General features: G+C 44.0%; 1 protein-coding gene across 3 annotated transcripts in view; it reads right to left on the bottom strand.

Annotated features, from left to right (window-relative positions):
• Positions 1-25,910, bottom strand: part of HUS1 (HUS1 checkpoint clamp component) — a 78,733-nt gene that overhangs the window by 22,209 nt on the left and 30,614 nt on the right. For all 3 annotated transcript variants that reach the window (XM_075316556.1, XM_075316554.1, XM_075316555.1), the window contains exons 3-4: positions 3,218-3,394; positions 1,860-1,967 (exon numbers count right to left, since the gene is read on the bottom strand). In XM_075316556.1, coding sequence (XP_075172671.1) covers positions 1,860-1,967; positions 3,218-3,394 — 285 coding nt within the window. The remainder of the gene's footprint in view (positions 1-1,859; positions 1,968-3,217; positions 3,395-25,910) is intronic.

Here is a 25,910-nt window from a genome sequence, read left to right as displayed (position 1 = left end):
TTTTTGCTCCATCAAAAAAAGTGTTTTACAGTTCAAGTAAAGTGGATGGGATTTAATGAAATCTTATGTCCATTGTGTTCTTTTACGCTGTGTAATCTCACCTGTAAAGCGTTTTTCCAATCCGCAACATGTCAATTTCTCTTGTGGGTATGAAGCGTTTTCTGTGCAGAAATTCCCCATAGACTTGAGGATTTTCCACATCTAAAGCAGGCAAAAAAGCAAATGCGTTTTTGTGCATTTTAGCGTCAGAAACGCATCAAAACCGTATGTAATCTACACCTAAGAGTGTCAATACCAGGAATTTTCAAGAACAAAGCAGCTTTATTTAACGCATGACACACTTAAGGGGGCTTTACACGCTACGACATCGCTAATGCGAATTCGTTGGGGTCACGGAATTGGTGACGCACATCCGGCCGCATTAGCGCTGCAGTTGCGTGTGACACCTATGAGCGATTTTGCATCGTTGCAAAAACGTGCAAAATCGCTCATCGGTGACATGGGGGTCCATTCTCAAAAATCGTTACTGCAGCAGTAACGAGGTTGTTCCTCGTTCCTGCGGCAGCACACATCGCTCCGTGTGACACCGCAGGAACGAGGAACCTATCCTTACCTGCCCCCCGGCCGCTATGCAGAAGGAAGGAGGTGGACGGGATGTTACGATCCGCTCATCTCCGCCCCTCCGCTTCTATTGGGCGGCCGCTCAGTGACGCCGCTGTGACGCCGCACGGACCGCCCCCTTAGAAAGGAGGCGGTTCGCCGGTCACAGCGACGTCGCCGGGCAGGTAAGTATGTGTGACGGGTCTGGGCGATATTGTGCTGCACGGGCAGCGATTTGCCCGTGTCGCACAACAGATGGGGGCGGGTACCCACATTAGCGATATCGGGACCGATATCACAGTGTGTAAAGCGGCTTTAAGACAAAAAATGCAGAGTCAAAAACGCAACAAAAACGCAGATAAGAAAAAACTCAAAAAACACAATCAAACTAAACAGCTGAAATTCTGCAGTCAAAAAATCAAAGACTGATCAAGGAAATGTAGTGTAAGTTGCATGTCAAAGGTCCCAAAATGTTTTTCGTTCAAGAGACACTATTACATCTAGTAGGTGGTGAGGAGTCACCGTGTAACGGTCTACAAAACTGCCACAGCGACATACATGACAAATATATTATGCATTTCAGGAAGTGTCTGTGTCAAAAACAAACAACCATTTAAGAAATGTGACATTTATCATCATACATTGATGGCAGCAATGAGGTTTGTCAAGAAGAAAGGTGTGACATGTGGCATAGTATCACATTGTGATCTGTACCATTGTCATATTACTTTATGGTTGTTTGTAAACTGTAACTATTGTAATGCAAGAGGAAGCTTGAATACAACATTATTCTATGTGTATGGAGCAGTCAGAAATGGCTGAGAGATGTGGAAAGGTGAATAATGTTAATTGTGGGGGAAGAAAAGGAATTTATTATTACTCTATGAGCCTGGTCCATCAAGGTGTTATCTGCACACTTTGCGTAAAATGTTTGCGCACCTCAAGTATATTCCAATTTCACGGCAGCCCCGGTCTGCGCTGCAAAAGTGGGTATAGCTTGGGCAGGATAGGGAGAGGTGCAGCGCGCCCGGCAAACTCATCAAAATTTACGCCACTCGAGGCAAAAATTACACCACAAATCTTCACCAGCTCCTGACTAGACAATCATGTCTGGGGGAGCTGCACACCATTTGTAAGTGAGCCTAATTCATTAAGAGGTGTATGCTTCTCAATGACTTACGTGCATTTTACTCCAACAGTGCTGTGATTAACATTGGCATACAAGATAGTCAGTCTTAAATGCTCCATGCTATACTTACATCAAAGTCTGGTACTGTAGGCTCTTTAAAATCATTCCACAGCCTTCTGGGAATAACACTCACAGGAATGTCATGTGTGACAATGCGACTTGTGCTTGAAAGTGAAGGCTGAAACAATGAACAGAAATAAATATCTGTACTAAAGTGATGTAAGCATCTAAAATTCACTAGGTCAGATCAATCTAAGCCAATGAATCCAAGACTTGAGGTCAAATTTTCTAAACAAAAAAACCTTGTCTTTCATCTAGGCATTGACAGCATGTCATACTACGGCCTTAAGCGCATGCTGCATTTTTGCACGTTTTTTAGGTGCCGTGTTGGTCTCAAAACTGCATGAATTTCCTCCCCAGCAAAGTCTATGAGATATCATTTTTGCTGTGCACACATTGCAGCTTTTTTTGGCTGCGTCTTTGTGGTGACCACAAAGATGCAACATGTCAATTCTTTATGCATTTTTGGCCAGCATTTTGAGCCCTTCCAGTCACTAGATTTCACTTAAAAATAAAATGTGGTAAAAACGCACCAAATAACGCATCAAAACGCATGCGGTTTTTGGATGCGTTGTTGCCAATCACGCAGCATCTTTGTGGTCACCACAAGATGCAGTGTGCGTATGTAGCCTAATTCTTTCCAAGTCACAGATGGATCGCAGGAATTTTTGAGTCATTTTAAAGCCAACATTGTTTGGTTTTGCGTGACGAGTTGATGTTTTTATGGATACCAATTTAAATTAGATACAAAGTTTGATTGCTTATTGCACTTTTTTGTACAGCTGTGATAACTGAAAAAGCACCATTCTGGAGAGAAGATTTTTTTTTTTTTAATATTTATTTTTTTATAGCTCAGACATTAATAGAGACAGCTATACCACATAAGTACAACTTTTTATTTTTAATCTTGGCAAAGGGATTGATTTTAATTTGTATTATCATTTTGAAAACATTGATTACTTGTACTATATACAGCAAAACCATAGTGTTGTGGTACATAGTAAAAATCTCAGTTTCCTACAAAGGCCAGCCACGAGTTTGTCTTCATAGGAGCACCACCATGGCAACTCATAAGTACCGTGTGATTGCTTGAAAGAGGGAAGAGGGTAGGAATGGTTTGGGGAATGGAATGGTGTTCCACAGCACTGTATGCTTTAAATGCTGTCAGACAGCGACAGTAGCATTTATAAAGGGTTAACAGCAGAGTGCGGAGGTCAGATGCTGGCTGTGTATCATCTGCTGGTTATGATGCAGGCACAGTTCTTCTGTTTGCATTAAAAACATGGACCCAGCATTGGCTGTACCAATATATCTTATATCAGGATGAGGCCTAATTGGGCTTAAATCTTCATGTGCATGATTTCTTACCAATTCCACTGCCACTGTGATACAGGGACAATGTTTATTTGTCAGCTTGATTTTTACAGCCTTGGCGTTCTGTGCGGTTTTCAAAGCTCGAGAAAGGTTTTCAGGAACTAGCTCCAAAAAAATGTCATTCTGCTCTGCAGACACTCCTTCCATTTGGTACTCATCAAAGAAATTGGCCTGGAAAAAAGAACAGAAAATATACAGTTAAAAAAAAAAGTTGGACATGTTGTCTACAAACATATACATAGATCCATTACACCTTAAACAAATCTGAAATATGGCAGAACTATACGATCCAGAATATATAGCCCTGAACAACCCACTAAGCTTGACACTTGCACCATACACAAAAGAACATTTGGCTATTATATGGTACCTAACCAATTGGAAGGGTTAGTACGTACATCATGTTCATATGGAGTTCTAAAATTGCAGTTGCACTCAAGTAGAGGGAGGAGAAAAAACAAGAGATTATACGGTGAACACTGGAATGTGAAAGAAAACAAAATTTGAAAAATATTTTTGGGGAAAAAAATTTCAATTTTTTTATGCTTTCTTTGCAGTAATGCATTTTCACATTCCAGTGTTCACCGTATAATCTCTTGTTTTTTCTCCTTCCCTCTACTTGAGTGCAACTGCAATTTTTGATAATGTTTGCTATGTTATGTTTGCACCAGTTCAGACTAGAAGATTCTTGTATTTTACACACGGAGGAAGATCCCCTCTTAGCTCAGGCTGATATAGACACAGAATGATGGTTCTATGTTCCATGAGGGTAAAGGTGGTGTCACACACAGCGACGACGACAACGACATCGCTGCTACGTCACCATTTTCTGTGACGTTGCAGCGATGTCCTGTCGCTGTGTGTAACATCCAGCAACGAGCTGGCCCCTGCTGTGAGGTCGTTGCTCGTTGCTCAATGTCCTGCTTCATTTTTTGGTCGTCACTCTCCCGCTGTGACACACACATCGCTGTGTGTGACAGCGAGAGAGCGACGAAATGAAGCGAGCAGGGAGCAGGAGCCGGCGTCTGGCAGCTGCGGAAAGCTGTAACCACTGTATTCATCGGGTAACCAAGGGAAGCCCTTTCCCTGGTTACCCGATATTTACCTTCGTTACCAGCCTCCGCCGCTCTTGCTGCTAGTGCCGGCTCCTGCTCTGTTCACATGTAGCTGCAGTACGCATCGGGTAATTAACCCTATGTGTACTGTAGCTAGGAGAGCAAGGAGCCAGCGCTAAGCAGTGTGCGCGGCTCTCTGCACTCTGCACATGTAGCTGCAGTACACATCGGGTAATTAACCCTATGTGTACTGTAGCTAGGAGAGCAAGGAGCCAGCGCTAAGCAGTGTGCGTGGCTCCCTGCTCTCTGCACTGTGACATGTAGCTGCAGTACACATCGGGTTAATTAACCCGATGTGTACTGTAGCTAGGAGAGCAAGGAGCCAGCGCTAAGCAGTGTGCGCGGCTCCCTGCTCTCTGCACTGTGACATGTAGCTGCAGTACACATCGGGTTAATTAACCCGATGTGTACTGTAGCTAGGAGAGCAAGGAGCCAGCGCTAAGCAGTGTGCGCGGCTCCCTGCTCTCTGCACTGTGACATGTAGCTGCAGTACACATCGGGTTAATTAACCCGATGTGTACTGTAGCTAGGAGAGCAAGGAGCCAGCGCTAAGCAGTGTGCGCGGGCTCCCTGCTCTCTGCACTGTGACATGTAGCTGCAGTACACATTGGGTTAATTAACCCGATGTGTACTGTAGCTAGGAGAGCAAGGAGCCAGCGCTAAGCAGTGTGCGCGGCTCCCTGCTCTCTGCACATGTAGCGACGTTATGATCGCTGCTGTGTCGCTGTGTTTGACAGCTAAGCAGCGATCATAACAGCGACTTACAAGGTCGCTGTTACGTCACAGTAAATGGTGACGTAACAGCGATGTCGTTGTCGCTGTCGCTATGTGTGGACCCAGCTTAAGTCTGTGGCAACATCGCGATATGTATCACATACAGTAGCTAATATATAGAAAGGAAAAAAAAAACAGTTGTTGAACTTGTTTGCAACTATAAAGCACTGCAATTTTGCTTTAAAGGGTACCTGTCAGGTGACAGTATATTAGTGCACAAGCGGGTGGTCTTTGACTTCTCCCTGAGCCTGCGTATTATATTAGGCTGATCTGCCCTCAGCAGGGCAGAAAGAAGTGCGCAGGACTGTAATGGAGCACACTGTTTGGATGATGTAAGATGTGTCATCCACACAAAGCAGGGAAGGAGGATGGCGATGGAAGGAAGAGAGGAGGCACCAGACTAAGATTAGTGACGTGCGTAGGACCAGACCGACCCTGCAAGCGAGTATAAGAAAAGCTGTTTTTTTTATCTTATACAGAGCGGCCTGGGCTCTTGTATACAGTATACTAGAATGCTGTATATAAAAGCTTACTGGTGATGGCTGCAGCTTATAGGGGATAAATCTGCTGACAGGTTGCCTTCAAGGCACCACTCCAGCGTTTGTTTTTTATATTTTACCTCTGGAGTGGTGCTATAATGTAAGTCTCCTGCCCCAAACTTACCTGCTGCCATCTTCTGTTATTGCCACAGCTCCACTTGTTGACTGATGATTTGTGACCTGCCAGTATCTCCAGTGCTTCATGGAGCGTGCCGGAGGTCACAACTCAAAGCAAATCTATTAGAGCCTTGTTCTGGCTCTCAAAGATGCACTGAGCGCTTGTGCTGTGAGTTCTGACTTCCGTCCAGTCAGAAGTTCCAGGCACAAGATGGCGCCATGGGAATGGAGCAGAATTGAAAAATGATGAAGCCACCATTGCGCGAGTATACAAACAGGAGCAGGAGACTTAAATTTAAAGTACCACTCTAGTGCTAAAGAAAACAAAACTAAACATTGGACTGGTGTTTTAAAAAAGACAAACAAACCTCCCCCCCCGAAAAATCAAAGACCAGTTGCATGTGACATTCATTTAAATCTACAGCAAGTGAGACACCAGCAACAGAAAAAGCAACACATTTGGAAACATTTGTGACTCTGCATAGGAAATTATTACATGTAATGTTTGAAATGAAAAACCATGATGGCCATGTCGCTTGACATGTTGCCGTGTAGCACTGGCCTAATAGGACATCACAGAACAAGGTCTCCTTTATGGAGCTGTTTTAAAAGGCCAGTTCAGGTGAGCCCATCCAAAATTACCCATTGTGTGTACTGAAAAAAACAGCCGATAACTCCTCCTTTTTGACGTTTACATAACATTTGTTTAGTTTGTAAACCATGTTAAGCTACAGGTTGAACCTAATGGACTTTTGTCTTCTTTCAATCTTAAAGGAAATCTCTCACCAGGCTTTTGCCACATAATCTGAGAGCAGCACAACGAAGGGGCAGAGATCCGGATTCCAGCGATGTGTCACTTACTGAGCTGCTTAGTGTAGTTTTGATAAAATCATTGTTTAATAAGCACTAGCTCATTAGAGGACTACTTGTCCTGCTGCCAGGTAGTCCAGCATATTCATAAGCTCTGTATAACTGCTAGATCTGCAGCAGAGAAAACAGTGATTTTATCAAAATGACAGCAAACAGCTCAGTAAGTGACACATCGCTGGAATCAGGATCTCTGTCTCTACATTATGCTGCTCTCAGACGGGATAGCATAAACCTGAAAACCTGGTGACAGAATCTTTTCAAAACTGTTAAACTAACCCCTTCATCCTCATGCGATTTTCCCTTTATCTCCTCCTCTTCCAGGAGCCATACCTATTTTACTTTTCCAACAATATAGCCATATGAGGGCTTGTTTATTGCGGGATGAGTTGTGCTTTTGAATGACACCTGTCATTCTGCCACATAGTGTACTCGAAAACGAGAAAAAAAAATACAATTGAGGTGAAATAGGTGCAATTCCGCAAAGTTTTTTTATATTTAGCATGTTAAATATATGGTAACACTTACCTGGCAATATTCTCCATCTCAGTGCGAGTATGCAGATACATGAATAGATATATATTCTAAAGTGGTGAATAAAAAAACCCAAGAAATTTGTAATAAGTTTTGCTTTTGTCGCCATTTTTCGAGATCTGTAACATTCTCCTTTTTCGGGATCTGCAGCTGTGTGAGTTTTACTGATACCATTTTGGGGTAGATCCGATGTTTTGATTGCCTCCTATAGTATTTTATTGCAATGTTGCAAGATTTGTCATGCAGACATAGTAACAGTATACTGTATAACCACTAGATGGCCCCGAGGCACAGAGTACAGTTCACCTGTAGGAACGTATGACATAGTGTGACTGAATATACATATTGTGCATGGAGGAAATATGGTAAAAGAATGAAAGTGCAGTATGTGAAGACACAGTCAAGAATAACCATGAGTACTGTAACAGTGCCTACCTTACGTATGTGTTTATGTGTTGCGTGGGCTTCTTTGAAATGTTCTTACAAATGAGCTGTGTTACTTTTTGTGCTTGGGGGCCATCCAGTGGTTATACAGTATACACCTTCTGTATAGACTTATAAACCATGGAAATTTTAACTCATTGCTACCCATGTATTTCATATATTTATTCTAACACTTTCGGCCCATGTTTTGTCCATTATTGTCCTCATCATTGATCTAATACTATATTTTTTTTAGGTTTTTTTCATTCACTATACCCATCCTTTGTTATTAATAATTTCATTATTCTATATTATTTGATAGTTTTCTCTACAGTATTTCTGGAAATGTATGCCATTGTTTTGGCTCTCTTTTCTAATTCAGTATTTTGTAATTTTGCAACTGAGCCATGAAAAACAAATGCCCAACAGATCATGGTCAAATTTTTTTTTCTTTGCTAAATTCTGATAAAGCAAATTCGCACCACGTGGAAAAAAACTGATCTGAATTGTACACTGGTCCATATGTTAATCTACAAACACCCTATTTTAAAGAGAATATGTCACCAAGTTATTCATCCCCCATCTGAGAGCAGCATAATGTAGGAGCAGAGACCCTGATTCCAGAAATGTGTCACTTACTCAGCTATTTGCTGTCACTCTCCCAAAATCAATGTTTTCTCAGCTGCAGATCTAGCAGTTATACAGAGCTCATGACTATTATGCTGGACTATCTGCAGCAGGCCAAGTAGTCCTGTAATGATAATCTACTGCTGATTAATCAGTGATTTTATCAAAACTACACTAAGCAGCTCAGTAAGTGACACATCGCTGGAATCAGGGTCTTTGCCCCTACATTATGCTGCTCTCAGATTAGGCGACTTAAACCTGGTGACAGATTGCCTTTAAAGGCAGTCAGCCACATTCTTTTGTTAGTGCAATTTTCCTCATACACTGACCAGCACATCTGTCCATAAAATGGCTATTGGTGGAGGTGCAAGTGACCATCATCCTCCTCCTTCAATAGAAAAGCAGCTTTTCCATTAGAGGTGCTTTCTGGACTATAAGGTCACATGATCCTCTACCAGCAGCCATGTTATGGACAGACGTGCTGGTTAGTAAGTGGGGAAAGCTGCACTAACAAGAGAGTGGCCAATCTTTGTAACTGAGAATCCATCAATCAGTCCCCATATTGCCCAGTCTCTATACTGTTCCCCCTCACCCCATGGTCCCCTCCATACAGTGACCTCATATTGTTCCTCCACGTTGCCCCTTTTCTGTACTTGTTCCCCAAATCTAACCTCACAAAGAATTCCCCTACAGTGCCCAGTCAATGCTGTGCCTCTCTTGCCCTCAATAACAATCCCTTGTACCTTTGGCTCCACTGGACAGCTTACCTTCTTGCCTGTGGTCAAAGCTTCAGACACTGGTAAAAATGAGAGCAGGGGGACCGACCTTTCACATACTCTCCTAACTGGCAGTCAGTTTAACAACCGGCTCGGGGAACAGCCAAATCCCATTCCTGGGATGGGGCAATATGTCCCATCCCATGAATTCACATCTCTGGATAATACCTCATACTATGCATGAGGTGAGATGCCAATTTTGCTTCTTGGCGTAAGCGGCCAAATGGCGTCCCCTGCTAACTCTGCTCCAGCCACATGCTCCACAAAACCCGGTAGTTATGCCTATGACAATAATTAAGTGTATGTGAAAATAGTACAGAATTGAAGACATGTAAATTTTAGAATGTATGACAGCAATATCTAAATCGAGCACAAAATTATGTATAATGTGTCTATTTGTTAAAAACTTTGTATTTTGCATTTACATGTTGTGAGCCGCTCTGAGTCTTTGGAGAGGGGCGGCATACAAGTTTGACAAATAAATAAATAAAAATAGTATAGTTAGGTGAAAGTATATATAGTAGGAGCAGCAGGTAATGGAACCTGTCAGGTCCCCTATGCTCTCTACCCTAGCAGCAGACACATGTGTAAGCCAAAATTGCAGTTTATCTGGCTTTGATACTGTACAAAGGTGTAGTGCAGGGGTCTTAGACATGCGGCACCTCAGGCTTTTTCTTGCGGCCCACAGGCCCATGGACCCCATGACGATCGCAGCCAGTGCCAGGGGCAGCAGTAGTCAGCGCTTTATTTCATTTGAATGAACTGCTGGCGCTGCGTAGAGCTCTCTGCAGAACTATACCTAAGGCAGCCGCCAGCCAATCACAGCAGGCCAGCAGCTGACCTAGTGATATTGGTTTAGGACTGAAGAGAGCACTGTGCGGCACCAGCAGTTCATTCAAATGAAATAAAGCTCCGACAACTGCGGGCATCGGCTGCGATCATCACGGGGTCCACGGGCTTGCGGGCCGGAAGAAGCAGAAAAGAGGACACCAAGGAAACAGAGGACAGGTGAGAAAAATCTTTTTTTTTAATGTTTAGTTGAAGAACGGCATATAAAGGGCACACTACTGCAGGATGGGGACAAGGATGGGCACAATACTACAGGATGGGGACATTACTACAAGAAGGGGACCAGGATAGGCATAAGGATGAGGACATTATTACAGGATGGCACATTACTACAGTATGTTGACAAGGATGAGCACATTACTACAGGATAGGGAACAGGATGGGGACATTAGTACAATATGAGGACCCCATGGGAAAATAACCACAAGATGTTGGCCAAAATAACTATATAGTGCTAATTGTAAAACAATATGACTTACAAAAAGAAGATAAAATGTAAAAAATAAATTCAAAATAAAGCATGAATTATGTTTACCATTAGAAATGCATTTTTATATATCAACTATAAAACCATACCATTACCCATACAATGAATACCATAAAAAAAATAAAAGTGATCTTAACGTGTATAGAACAAAATTATATGGTATTACTAAAAAATGTCACTTTGTCTTGCAAAGAATTCAGCCATGCAAATAACTTTTTTTTCTATATGTGGCCCATATAGCCAGCTGAGTTTAAGACACCTGGTGTAGTATCTTTGTATATATAATGCTGTAAGCGTCAAAATTCCATTATCATATGATTACACCAAGCTATACTGCCATCTTGTGCTTGGTTTAGATATTACACACAAACATAGAGAATATGCATTATTGCATATATTTATGTCTTATATTTTATACTATTACCTAGATTAAAATATAAACAAAATATATATTACCATACCAAACGTTAAAGCTAAGGATTCATAGCGTTATGATCCTTAGCGAAGGTTCAAACTTCGAAATAGATTATAAAACCGGAGGACATGAAGTGTCAGTACCAGAAAAAAAAGGAGAACTGAAATAGCAAAAATAATTAATATATAGAAAAAAATATACAGAATAAGTTACATAGACAATGTACAAGAAGATGGACAAGAGAGACAAAGTTGTTGGGGTACAGGTACAAAATATCTCCTTGGTGTTGGTTATGTTAGTGATATAGTTAGGTTGGAAAGGTGGATGTATCTTTCCTAACATAACCAACACCATGGAGATATTTTGTACTTTCAAAACTGTCCCTCTTCTTGTACATTCTGTCTATGTAACTTATTCTGTGTATGTTTTCTATGTATTAATAAATATTTCTATATTTTTGCTATTTCATGTCTCCCTTTCATTTTCTGGTACTGACACCATGTTTTCTAATAGAATATAACCTAGACTTGCCTAGTTTTTGCACAAGCTTTGGATGGTTCTTGGCTATGAACCTGATCTTTAGTCTTTACTTGGCCCACTCTGCTGTTTTTTCTACCATGTCTATTTTTATAACTATGATTGGTATTTAGTAAAGGTAACTTTATCATAGATGCTGAGAATATCGGAATCCTTTTTATTTTCTAGATATGGATTAGTCCAGGTGTTATCCTTCATGTAGACAACCTGGAAAATGACTTTTTTAGTCAGAAAAAGGCCCATTTCCCACATCTGACTTCACGTATATATGCCATTCACTTTTTCACAAATAGCACATGGACACATTACAGTCTCCAGCCATTTCACAAACATGTTAAATATGTCTAATAGGCAGATCAAACTCGTCCATTAAAGTGAATGGTTCATTGAGAAAAATGGTGAGCACACAGAAACCAAGTTAGAAAAAAGCATCCACATGCAGTTTATTTTTCACTGACTAGATACTAGAAGCTTGGAAAATCTCCATTGTTATTAAATACAAGAAAATACCGCTTAAAATAAAGATTCTGAAATAAGTATGAAATAAGATGATCGCAGACTGAACTGGAGGACCATTCTGGAGGCCTAAAGCAGAACCTACTGGAAGGAAAATAATGACCCTGTACAGCATATTATAAGTCCTGTGCTTTCATGTGAGCACAAAATGACGGCTTTAAGGGTATGTGCGCACGTTGCTTTTTACCTGCTTTTTTGCTGCTTTTTCTTCTGCGCTGTTTAATGCCAAAATGGATGTGTTCTTCTATTCAAGCAAAGTCTATGGGAATTTGGGTTTCTTGTTCACACTATGTTGTTCAAAATGCTGCCTTTTTGTGGCAGAACTTTGGTCAAAAACTCCAGCTTTGCCGTGCAAAACCCAAATGGCAAAAACAATTGACATGTTGCTTCTTTGAAAAGCTGAGTTTTTGACCAAAGTTCTGCCACAAAAAGGCAGCATTTTGAACAACATAGTGTGAACAAGAAACCCAAATTCCCATAGACTTTGCTTGAATAGAAGAACACATCCATTTTGGCATTAAACAGCGCAGAAGAAAAAGCAGCAAAAAAGCAGGTAAAAAGCAGGTAAAAAGCAACGTGCGCACATACCCTAAGAGTCACTTAATGCTGACTCCCTCTAGTCTCATACCACAATAGGCGGATTTGGCCTCAAAGCCCAATTTCTCACATCTGACGTGGAATAACCTTTTAAAGCTGTTTTTTCTCATTTGTCCAAGTGATTCTGACATTGTGTTCATTTCAGATAAATCTACTTTAATCTTTGCATTCTTTCATTAAAAAATATTGTGATAAGTTAGCGTTTACGTTTAGCAGCAGTTTTTTTTTAATCCTCTCAAGAAATGTTTCCACTACTGACACACACACGTGTGTAAATATATTATATATATATATGGGGTTGGACAAAATAATCGAAAGACCTAACGTTTTGGCATCATAATCTTCGAACATGTTATAAACATGCATACCGTGACATATGTTAATGTTTTGTAGTTGATTATATGTGTTATGTGTATGTAAATTAACTGTTTGTTTTGCAGAATTGTAAGAACATTGATGAGAACCTGATACCAATGGCAGACCTCTCGGATTTTCAAAGAGGCCAAATTGTTGGTGCTCGTATGGCAGGCGCTAGTGTAACAGAAAGTGCCCGAATGCTTGGCGTGTCAAGCGGTACTGTCTCCAAAGTAATGACTGCGTTTGAAAGAGAAGGAAAAACGTCCGCAGCAAAGCACAGGTCCGGACGAAAGTCGAAGTTGGTTGACTGAGAGAAATCGTCGGACTCTAAGGCTATGTGCGCACTTATCGGATTTTGCCGCGGATTTTTTGCGGTTTTGCTGCATGTTTCGCTGCAGAAAATGTTCATAACATCTCTGCAGTGAATCACCAGCAAAACCTATGGGCAAAAAAAATCCTGTGCGCACTATGCGGAATTTGACAGCTGCATGTTTTGCTGTGGGATTCCCGCAGCAAAAACAATTGCATGTCACTTCTTTTCCGTACGTCGCTGCGGGATTTTACTCCATTGACTCCAATGTTAATCGTGAATTCCCGCAGGGAATAACGCAAGCAGCAAATTCTGTGCAGTTCACTGCGTTTTCCTGCGTTATTCCCTGCGGTATTTCGCGGTTTACCTCCGGTAATGTACATCGCTTGTCTGCGGTTTTGCAGGGAAGTGATGTCATTACAGGAAGAGGAAGCGGAGCAGAGAGTAAACAAACAAACAGATCACACACACACAGACATCACAGACATAGAACACAGACACAGACACATAGAACACACATAGAAAGCAAACAGAAATATAGAAAACAAAACACGTGGGCTCCGCTGCATATTTACCGTCCAGCCGAGGTAAGCACACAGCGGCGGCCCGGTATTCTCAGGCTGGGGAGGGAGAGGGGCAGGGTTAATGTCCCCCGCCTCACTCCCCCTCCCACAGCCGAGAATATCAGCCGCAGCTGCCCCGGCACTGTCGCATGCATTATGCGACACTACCGGAGTGTCCCCGGCTCTTCCTGCTGCCGTGTAGCAGTGGCAGCAGGGTAATACAAGGGGTTAATGGTGGCGGATCGCCGCCATTAACTCCAGGCTTGATCATGGCAGCGTCTATGAGACAGCTGACATGATCAACCCGTAAGTAAAGTGAATAAAACACACACACAGAAAAATCCTTTATTTTAAATATAACACAAACAAGCCTCGTTCACTATTTTATTAACCCCTCCCGAAACAAAGCTCCAGCATAATCCACAGCTCCGGCGTAATCCACAGGTCCTGCTAGGCTTGCATCCAGCCGCGACTGACACACAGCGCTGAATGAAAGCAGCAGACAGCAGAGGTAATTACCGGTCATTTCCCACGGCTGGTAATGTGAACTCACTGCTGACCGTGGGAAATGCAGCAATCTGTCCTCTATCTGTCTATCTATCTGTCTATCTATCTATCATTCCCTCTATCTATTCTTCTGTCTCTTTATCTATCTACTATCTCAGAATGAAATTACTTTTTTTTTTTTTTCAATGTGCTTTATTGCATTGAATGCAATAAAGCACATCCCAACCCGCACGCGGCAAAACCGTGGCAATACCGCGAACAATACCACGGTAAAACCGCAGCAAACCGCATGCGGTTTTCGGGTGCGGTTTCCCGCGTTTTTTTACCGCGGGTGCGGTAATCTTTGAATACCTGCGGAATTTTCTTGAGAAAATTCCATTTTCCAGGGCGCACATAGCCTAAAGCGAATTGAGAGAGCATCGCAAGACCAAGGCTCCTAAAATCACTGCGAAGCTCAATGAACACCTACAGAACCCAGTTTCCATGGAAACTGTTTGTTGGGAGCTGCACAAATCTGGATTCCACGGAAGAGCTGCAATTAGAAAACGGCTGCTCTCAATAACAAATGTGTCGAAGCAGTGGAAACATGTGATATTCTCAGACGAATCATCATTTACCCTATTTCCGACCTCCGGCCAAGTGTACGTTTGGGGACAGCCGAAGGAAGCATTCCATCCAGACTGCCTTCTCCCAACCGTAAAACATGGCGGAGGTTCTGTGATGATCTGGGGTGCTATTTCGTGGATATCCGCCAGGCCAATGATATCCCTTCATAGAAGAATTAACAGCCAAGATTATTTAGGCATTTTGGGTGACCAAGTGCATCCCATGGTTCAAGCACTGTTCCTGGAGGAGAACGCCATTTTTCAGGATGATAATGCACCAATTCATACAGCTAGAATTGTTAAAGCATGGCACGAGGAGCATTCTAATGAAGTTGAGCACCTCATCTGGCCCCCACAATCCCCAGACCTCAACATTATTGAGAATTTATGGTTGATTTTAGAGATTCAAGTTAGACGTCGATTTCCGCCACCATCGTCGCTCAAAGAACTGGAGGGTGTTTTAACTGCAGAATGAGCTAAAATTCCTTTAGAAACAATTCACACCTTGTATGAATCCATACCTTGGAGAATTGAGGCGAGACTGTAATCACCGCAAAAGGTGGACCTACACCATATTAAACTAAGTTTTGTTGATATTTTCAGAAGTTTCCATTATTGTGTCCAATAATATGTATATACACAGTGGAACCTCTCTTAACGAGTAACCCAGTTAACGAGAATTTCGCTTAACAAGCAAAGCTTTCTGTAAATTTATAACTCGGTTTACGAGAAAGCCTTGCTGTACGAGCAAAATACTCACCGCACACACTTCCGGTTCCGTACATCCACAGTGCTCTAACCCACTCTTGCAGTCCGCACAAACACACATAAGCACACACAAACACACACGCACGCACACACATACAGTATTATGCTCACTTACCTTCCGTTACATCGCCGGCCTCATGGTTCTTGTAGTTCCCTGGTACATCGCGACAAAAGAGGAATCCTCTTGGCGAACTACAAGATCCAGGAGGCCGGCGATGGAACGGAAGGTAAGGTGAGCATAATGTGTACCTTTCGTTCCATCGCCGGCCTCCTGGGCCTTGTAGTTCGCTGGTATAGACTGTGTATCGGCAAGCTTTGCGACGAGGCAGGAACTTCCTCTGTCACCACTACTCAAAGGCAGCGCGCTGACCAATCAGAGGCAAGCGGCTCCTGCCTTTGACGTCAGCGCTCTGGCAGCAGAAGTTCCTCCCTCATCGTGATGGTTACCCAATACAGAGCCCGTACTAGCGAACTGCAAGTCCCAGGAGACCGGCGATGGAACGGAAGGTAAGGTGAGCACAATATGTGTGTGTGCGCTTGTGTGTTTGTATGTGTTTGTGTGTGTGTGGAATGACACAATAGGGGACCAGGATGGGATATTTAACAAGTTGTGGAACGAATTGTCTGCATTGCAATAATTTCCTATGGGAAATGTTGCTTTGCTGAATGAGTAACTTGGTTAACAAGCACACTTCCAGAACGGATTGTTCTCGTTAACCAAGGTTCCACTGTATATAGACCACTTACATTTTTAAATGGCGTATGATATATGTATGTATAATATATATTATATATATAGATTTATTTTTTGTTCTAAAATTTGTATCCCACAGAGTTCAAAACAGCATTTAAAATGAGTCTATCAGCATAAATGACAGTATATATATGAAGTGAAAGCTACACACCAAATTCAGAAAAATATGAACATACACATAGTGTACATACACTTCATACAAAATCTTATAAAGACATACGTGTTGCGCTCCCCCCCATTATCTACTAATGTCCCCTATCCTATACTAATGTTCCCCATCCTGGGCCCCTTTCTGATAAATATGTCCCCTATCCTGTGCCCCCTCCAAGTATAAATGTTTTGGGGTCCTAGTATATATCTCCCCTATCTAGGTATATATCTCGTTCTCCTCTGTTCTGTAAAGGGTATATCTGGGACTTTTTTAATGTGCCTAAGCACTAAAAGACAATAGTTTCTACCTACAATGTCTTTTGTGCCTAGCGCCACTCTTTGCTAACATAGAGCAGTCACACACAGCTCCTCCCAGAGCTAACTGTGCTTCAACAGAGCGGTGGCTTCTCATCCGCTCTGCTTTGTAGATGGGGCTGGACAGCTGACTTCATGCTGATTGCCAGCTGACTCCCCCAGTTAGGCAGCAGGGAACTGGCTGTCAATCAGCATGACGTTGGCTGTACTGCCTCTTCTACAGAGCAGAGTGGAAAAGAAGCCTCCGCTCTGTTGATGAAGCAATTGTATCACCAGCAGGAGTGGTCTGGGACCGCTCTGCGTTGGCGAAGAATGGCGCTGGACACAATAGGTAGGTAGGTAGCAACTACCTGCCTGTTAGTGCTTAGGCACTTTATTTTTTCTTTTTGTTAATGTCACAGATATACCCTTTAATGCAAAAAAAGCCCAAAAACATTCTACTCAACGTCCTCCACTCCTTTGCCACACGGCGTCCTCTTCTACAGCTGGAGCAGGAGCTGGTGTTCATGCCATGGTGCATGACGTCAGTGCCATGTGCCTCAAGCCCTCCGGCACGAGCATGCCAACGTCAGGTCGGCAGCCGTGTATTGGACCTGCACAGGGACCCGATACAATACAGTTCATCTCAATGTGCATCCTCGGATACACATCCAGCTGATGTAGGCTCTGGCTTGGTTGTGATCTCTGCGACTGTGATCGTTACGACCAAGGCTCTAACAGACTTTAGTTGAGAAAGAGGAACAAAGCTCTTCTTGAACAGTTGAAGACTGCTATATTAAGTATTTTAAGACATACACTGTGCCCATAATAACTATAACTGAGTAAATATAAAAATAAAACCATCAGTGTGCTTCTTTAAAAGGAAAAGTCGCCAATTTGTGTTCTTATTTTACTCCCACTGCTCCTCTGAGCATACCATTTTTTTTATTTCTTTTTTTTTTAAATTCACCATAAAGTTCCAGAGATATGAGCGTTTTATATAGTGCTACATTTTATGATCTTCATAAAGGGGGCGGTGGTTATAGGGTAATATGGTAGTGCAGAGCAGCCGAAGTACATAGCCCAGGAGAATCCAATGAGTACTGTCCCTTTAGTAAAGGCCATAAAAATTAGCAATTGTCACACAGGGTTTGGCTCATAACTTGATGGGTGTCATGGCTGCATCAGACACTGTTCACATGACAGACTCGAACACACCACACTGTGGTTTCTCTGGTACTTCTGAATTACACAGGCAGGCTCAGGCTTCGACCAGCTGTGTGTTCATGTGTAATCAGGCTGGCAGGAGTTAATTTCTACTGGCCTGCTGCTCTGGGATTGCATGTTGCAAGAAGACCTATCACAGCTACTCCCCGCCTTTTTAAGATGGAGGAATCTGTTTTTCCATGCTGAAAATAGCTTTTGCTACACCGGTCCGTGTGCTGTTGTATCTCAGTCCTTCTGGTGATTGTTGTGCTTTGTGTGTGGAGTTGTTATGGAGTTCTCTTGCCGTCTCATTGTTTCTTCCCTGTTCTTAATTTCCTCCTTATCACTTGTTGTCTAACACCTTTGTATGAGCGTGCTGAGTGAACGAGTTTTGGTTTCCCCTGTTTGCCCATATCTGCGTGTTCTACCATTTGTGTCCCGGCACACACCTGGGGTGAGGGAGAGAATGTATTAGATCAGGACTGTACAGTAGCAGGGCTGGCAAGGTGGGCCAGATATTGTCACCATCAGACATATCTTTGGGATCAGGGATAGCTAGGGCCCCCCAATCCTGATGGCTAGTTTGACAGCAATAATGGTTTGAATGACAGGACAGAATCAAGAGTTACAATGAGGCAGTGGACTTCCCATACAGGGGAAAGTGTGATGATGTCTTGCATAGTGATCAATAAATCTGGTAGGGAGTTAATGGAGATGGAGGAAAGAGGATTAACTCTGTATTGTCCACATTAAGCTTTAGGAAGCATGATGATAATAATATGGCTGATTGACACTTTGGGATTATGGACAGCAGAGTGGAAACATCTAGGCCAGAGAGTTGAGTGTCATCAGCATGTAGCTGATAACAAAAGCCATGTGACTTAACCCCTTCACGACCGGCCGATTTTTCGCTTTCCGTTTTTTTTTTTCGCCATTCTTTTTTTGAGAGACGTAACTTTTTTATTTTTCAGTCAATATGGTCTTGTGAGAGCTCATTGTTTGCGGAACGAGCTGTACTTTTCAATGAAACCATAGGTTTTACCATATAGTGTAATGGAAAATGGCAAAAATATTCCTAATGCAGAAAAATTGCAAAAAAAGTGCGATAGCACTATTGTTTTTGAGATATTTTATTCACTGTGTTCACTGTATGGTAAAACTGATGTGTGGGTGTGATGCCTCAGGTCAGTGCGAGTTCGTAGACACCAAACATGTATAGGTTTAATTTTATATAAGGGGGTTAAAAAATATTCAGAAGTTTGTCTGAAAAAAGTGGCGCACGTTTTACACCATATTCCGTGACCCGTAGCGTTCTCATTTTTCGGGATCTATGGCTCAGTGACAGCTTATTTTTTGCGACTCGAGCTGACTTTTTTAACGGTACCATTTTTGCACAGATGCTACGTTTTGATCGCCTGTTATTGCATTTTGCGCAAAAGTTGTGGCGACAAAAAAACGTAATTTTGGCGTTTGGAATTTTTTTGCCGCTACGCCGTTTACTGATCAGATTAATTGATTTTATATTTTGATAGATCGGGCGCTTCTGAACGCAGCGATACCAAATGTGTGTATATTTTTTATTTTTTTAACTCTTTAATTTTCAATTGGGCGAAAGGGGGGTGATTTGAACTTTTATGTTTTTTTGGTTTTTTTTTTAATTTTTTAAAACTTTTTTTTTTACTTTTTATTTTTTTTTATTTTACTAGTCCCCCTAGGGGGCTACTGCGATCAGCAATCCGATCGCTCTGCACTATCTGCTGATCACAGCTACACAGCTGTAAACAGCAGATATGTGCACTTCCTGCTTCCCTGGCCTCCGTGGAAAGCGAAAGTGAAAGTAGTTCATGTCTAGCACAGGAGTCATCACATGACCCTGTGCTACCATGACAACTATCGGAAGTCACGTGATCATGTCATGTGACTTCCGGTATCGGGCGGTAAGTAAAACTTTACCGCGATCGCGTTTATAATGGCGCTGTCACATATTGACAGCGCCATTTCAGGGGTTAAACGGCACGAGCAGATAACGATTCTGCCCGTGCCTAGCAGGCACACATCTCAGCTGTGAAAATCAGATGAGATGTGCGCCGATCGCGGCAGGCTGCTGCCAGCAGACTGCGGGCAGTAACGTTATGACCGCTAGGACGTAATTTCACTGCCCGCGGTCGTTAAGGGGTTAATGAGTTGTCCCAGGCCAAAGGTATAGTTGGAGAAGAGTAATAGTACAGATACATGAGTGAGATAGACAGAGAGAGGACAGGATGAGAACATATTAGACACAAAGAAAAATAGGACATAATACCTTGGAATAAAACACCGGGGTACCACTACGTAGTGGCCCCCGAGTGGGTATGTTCTTCGATAAGCATTATATAAAGAGGAGAAAAAGAAGAACAGACACCAATGTGACGGGGGTGTACAACAGAGCAAAGGATGGACGAGGCCGAGGGACGATCCAACAGGTTTATTAACAGGAATGCAAGAACAGCACACGATAAGTCCACGTAAAACAGATTCGGGGGCCCTTCCCGACAATCCTCGGACCGGATTACAAAGCAATCGTCCTTACAGTAGTCCAAAGAGTTCCACACAATCCCACGGGCCGCCACACAGGCCTAGCTCCGTCCGTGTCCACAGCCACACAGGCTGGAGCTCCTGCTCCCTTCAAGTTTCAGCTCACTCTGCCTGAATCTCCCAGGTAAGCAGAGTTTACACTAGTTGGACTCTAGGCCCACCTCCCCCTACTCCCAGGGATGGAAGTGCCTCAAGAGGATATAACCTTGCATTTTAGGGGGGTGATTACCTACAACAATAGAAATGTACACAGAAGTAGTTCAAATAAGACAATGAACCCAGCTTGAAATAGGAATCTGTACAGCATATACAGTGAGAGGGTAAATTACATCTTCACAATCCCTCCCCCTCCCAACTTGTGTACGTACTAGGGACCTCTACAGGTCACTGGTTAAGTACACACAGGCAGAGCGTTACTTACATGTGGCTTCATGCAGCCACGAATTGGCATCGTAGCTCTCCCACATCATTGCCCAGGAGAACAGCTGCAGGCAGACCACCCATCACCCCAACCACACATCGCCTGACCCCAAAACCAAAGCTCAGATCCACAGTGGCTGTGGGAATAGTCCTCCATTGTCCACCAGCCAGTTCAATGACAATCCCAGGTCCTCTATGGATTGCCTCAGGCCGAACCACTCGGGGATCAGCCAGTGTGAGGAAAGCACCCGAGTCACAAAATCCAACAAGTCTCTGTCCATCCAGCACAACCTCCTGCAAGTGCTTACCTCGATGAGCAGAAGTCGTCATAACTGCAGGTCGCACCCCGTAAACTCCTGGTGGTGCAACATGGGCTGAGTCACTAGGCCAGTCCTCACATAGCGGTGCCACATCTTCCTCCATGGCGCTGGGCTGTAAATAATTAACAATCCGATTGGGCGCAGGATCAGTCCTCATTTGAACAGCTGGGCAGGAGACTTGCCGATGCCCTGGCTGTCCACATTGATAGCATCTGAGCTGGGTCTCCCTCCATCCAAGGCGTCCTCTTGGGTAAGGGGTAGGGGAACTTGGAGGCCGGCTCCCACCTGAAGGTGCTGTAGGGGTTTGAGGATGATTCCTCCATGGCCTGGCTGGGCATGAGGCCTGCAAATGCCCGGGATGCCTACAAACATAACACCTGCGCTCTGTTACTTCCTCTCCCCGGCGTATTCCAGAAAGTGCAGTAGAAGCAACTGGAGGCACATTAACACGGGTATCAACATGTGGTGGCTTAGAGGAACGGGGAACAATGGTGACAGAATAACTGGGGGCATCCGGTGTTGCGGAGCTGTTAGGCGTCTCTCCATCCTCCAACAGAACCCTCCACTGAGGCTTGATGGTGAGCACCTCATCAGCTAGAGCAGCAGCTTCCTCCACTGTCGCTGGTTTTCTCTCACGCACCCATTCCCGGATCTCAGCGGGGCACTTGAAGTAAAACTGCTCTTTTAGGAGGACCTGGAGGACGGTCTCCAAGGTTAAGGCCTCCTCTGCCTCCAACCAACGATGCCACAGATGTTTGAGTTTGTGGGCATACATCTTGAAGGACACTTCCTCATCACATGCTAGAGTACGGAACTGAGTCCTGTAAGTGTCTGGCGTTACAGCATAATGTTCTAGAATAGTCTGTTTAATATCCGCATACTCACAGTTCCACCGATGGTCCATAGCTCTATAGGCTGCAGCAGCTCCACCCTCTAAGAGCCCAACCAGATGCCGGACGCGCTCCCTTTCTGGGACTTCCATTAATCGACACTGATGCTCAAAGTCCTGGAAGAAGCCCTCAATGTCACCAGCAGCCTCATTAAACTGCTTGAAGTCTTTGCGGGACACTCTGGGAAGTTCCCTCATGATGGGTGCTGGGGTTACAGTCTGTCTGGAACCTCTCGCGGCTTCCACAGCGAGCTGCTTATCCAGCAATGCCATCTCCTCCATCCTGCGCTCCTTCTCTTCAGCTCCACGCATGGCCTCCCTCTTATCTTCTATGGTGGCCTCATCTCCAAGCAGTGCCATCTTTTCCTTGTACCACACAACCCATTGACTTTTTTGGGTATTCACCTCCGGCTCCCGTCTTTGCTCCCCTTGCTGTGGAAATTGTTCCTCGGTGCCATCTTGCAGGCAAGCGTGTTCCAATGCCTCAATTAGTTGCTCCTTAGAGAGTCCTTTGTAGCCGACACCTAATTCACGGGCCTTTGTTTGTAGACTCGCCACAGTCCAGTTCCTGTATCCTGAGGTTCTGGTTTCAGACGTCGATTGGCTGTTGTCCTCCATTTCTTCTGCTCTGATCCCACCGCTGCCAACCAGTTTGTGACGGGGGTGTACAACAGAGCAAAGGATGGACGAGGCCGAGGGACGATCCAACAGGTTTATTAACAGGAATGCAAGAACAGCACACGATAAGTCCACGTAAAACAGATTCGGGGGCCCTTCCCGACAATCCTCGGACCGGATTACAAAGCAATCGTCCTTACAGTAGTCCAAAGAGTTCCACACAATCCCACGGGCCGCCACACAGGCCTAGCTCCGTCCGTGTCCACAGCCACACAGGCTGGAGCTCCTGCTCCCTTCAAGTTTCAGCTCACTCTGCCTGAATCTCCCAGGTAAGCAGAGTTTACACTAGTTGGACTCTAGGCCCACCTCCCCCTACTCCCAGGGATGGAAGTGCCTCAAGAGGATATAACCTTGCATTTTAGGGGGGTGATTACCTACAACAATAGAAATGTACACAGAAGTAGTTCAAATAAGACAATGAACCCAGCTTGAAATAGGAATCTGTACAGCATATACAGTGAGAGGGTAAATTACATCTTCACAACCAAAACTTGTCGTGAAAAATAATTCAATTTTTATTAGATATTTTTTTAATTATGCAAAAAGTGATTCATACAAAATGTTAAAAAACGCCCCCACGCTGAGTGACATTGGTCTCACTGCAACCAATCACAGCTGGTGGTGGGCGGGTCTATATCGTGCAGTACAATAAATAAATAATTTTAAAAAAAAACAAAAACTGCGTGCAGTCCCCCCCAATTAAAATAGTAAGCCAAGATAAAACAGACAGCTGGGGGTTGGTATTCTCACCCTGGGGAGGCACATAGTTATTGCCCCCCCAAAGGAAGAATAGCATCCATTAGATGCGTCATATCTGGCGTTTATCCCGGCTCGTCCAGCTGCCCTGGTGCATTGGCAAACTGGGTAATAAGAGTTTAATGTCACCTGAATTTTACCAGGTGACATTAAGCCCTGAATTAATAAAGTTCAGCTTCGCTTGAATCCGAACTTTATAAATTCACTTGTAGTAAAGTAAAATAACACACACTCAGAACACCTTTATTCAAAATGAAACACAGACAACAAACTTTTATTGTAAATAAAATCAGACAAACCTTCATTTACCATTTTATTAAATCCCCAAAATTCCTCCGAAGTAGTCCAATACGAGGTCCCATGCAGTCATCAGCTCAGCTTCATGTTAGTGACAGTAGTGAGGGCTAATCCTCTCTCTACCGCCGCTAACAACAGAATGACGCGGGGATTAGGCAGGTCTGACAGTGTGTCGGGTAGTGATGACGTCATCGCTGCCCGACAGTTTAACGTTAGCAGGGAACCATCGAGCCGCAGAATGACAGCTCTGACATCATCGTTCCAATAACAGCGGGCTTCAGAGCTGTCATTCTGTGCTGGTTCTCGCTCTGAGCGGCAGCTTCATGTCACCGCTCAGTACGCAGACTGGATACAGCAGAGCCGGCGTTGGACCTCGGTTGGGGATTTACGTCGGAGCTGGGTATGTTTGGGGTTAATAAATGTGTTAAAAAGAGTGTCTGTGTGTTTACTTTTTAAGTAAAGGATTTGTGTGTGTGTGTTTTATTAACTATTTAATTACAGGATTGGTAATATGGTGGTCTCATCGAAACCTAAATATTACCAATCCAGGACTTAATTACAGGTGTCAATGATCACCTGTCATTAACCCTTTCAATTACCCTGATTGCCACCGCAACAGGGCAATTGGGATGAGCCGGAATACATGCCTTCTAATGGATGCGCCAAATCTGGGGCGGCTGCCGGTTGCTATTCTTTCCCTGGGGGGGGCATTAACTATGTGCCCCCCCAGGGGGAGAATACCAACCCCAAGCTGTTTTATCTTGGCTGACTATCAAAATTGTTTTTTTTTAATTATTTATTTATTTATTGTACTGCATGATATAGACCCGCCCACTGTCACTCAGCGTGGGAGCGCGTCTGACTGCAGCCAATCATAGGCGTCGGTGAGCGGTGGAAGCTGTGAATACGAGATGCAATAATGAGCGGCCAGCATTTTCAAAAGTAGGAGAAGCCGCCGGAGCAGTGTGACAGCCATGCAGCGCTGTCCTGGTGATCGGTGAGTATGAGAGAGGGGGTGAGAGGGGGAGACCAACCGACAGAGAGAGAGAGAGAGAGAGAGAGAGAGAGACAGAGACTCTACCGACGGCTTTCCTGTCCGATGCTTCCCTCCCAGCTGCCTTGCTCCCCCGCCTGGTGCTTCCCTCGCCGCTGCCCGATGCTTCGCTCCCCCGCCGCCTCCCCACACGTAGCTGGAGTACACATCGCTGGAGTACACATCGGGTAATTAACCCGATGTGTACTGTGGCTAGGAGTGCAGGGAGTAGGAGTCGGCACTGACAGCTGAGAGCGGCGGACGCTGGTAACGAAGGTAAATATCGGGTAACCAAGGTAAGGGCTTCTTGGTTACCCGCTGTTTACCGTGGTTACCAGCGTCCGCAGAAGCCAGCTCCTGCTGCCTGCACACGTAGCAGAGTACACATCGGGTAATTAACTCGAGGTGTACTGTGGCTAGGTGTGCAGGGAGCCAGCGCTAAGCGGTGTGCACTGGTAACCAAGGTAAATATCGGGTTGGTTACCCGATATTTACCTTAGTTACCAAGCGCAGCATGCTTCCACGTGTAGCGACGCTCCAGCGATCCCTGCCAGGTCAGGTTGCTGGTGGGATCGCTGGAGCGTCGCTTAGTGTGACATCTCACCAGCGACCTCCTAGCAACTTACCAGCGATCCCTATCAGGTTGTATCGTTGTTGGGATGGCTGGTAAGTTGTTTAGTGTGACTGGGCCTTTAGACACTTCAAGTCACACAATAATTCTGTTTTGCCCAAAACATCCTCAACACATATACATTCCCCAAACATTACCTGTCTTACAAGTTGCTAGCATAGATAAGCAGGGTGTATCAAACAAATGACCAACTGTCCATCAGATATGACAGTACTGGACAATAGCCAATAGTCTGTCTGGTTACAGGCCTCGGACATCTAACGAGACATATCTCAGATCCACATTGTCTCACCTCTGTGCTTGGACAACTGTTCCCATCAGATAAGATCAGGTTCTCATGTATAGTAGATAATGCCTGCAGGTGGCCTGATTTAATTAACAGAGGCACCAAAATCCAGACAC

The sequence above is a fragment of the Anomaloglossus baeobatrachus genome, chromosome 6, assembly GCF_048569485.1.
Source record: "Anomaloglossus baeobatrachus isolate aAnoBae1 chromosome 6, aAnoBae1.hap1, whole genome shotgun sequence".
In the NCBI taxonomy this organism is placed as follows: domain Eukaryota; kingdom Metazoa; phylum Chordata; class Amphibia; order Anura; family Aromobatidae; genus Anomaloglossus; species Anomaloglossus baeobatrachus.
Note: the sequence above shows the minus strand (reverse complement) of the source record. Positions and strands in the feature narration are given on the sequence as shown.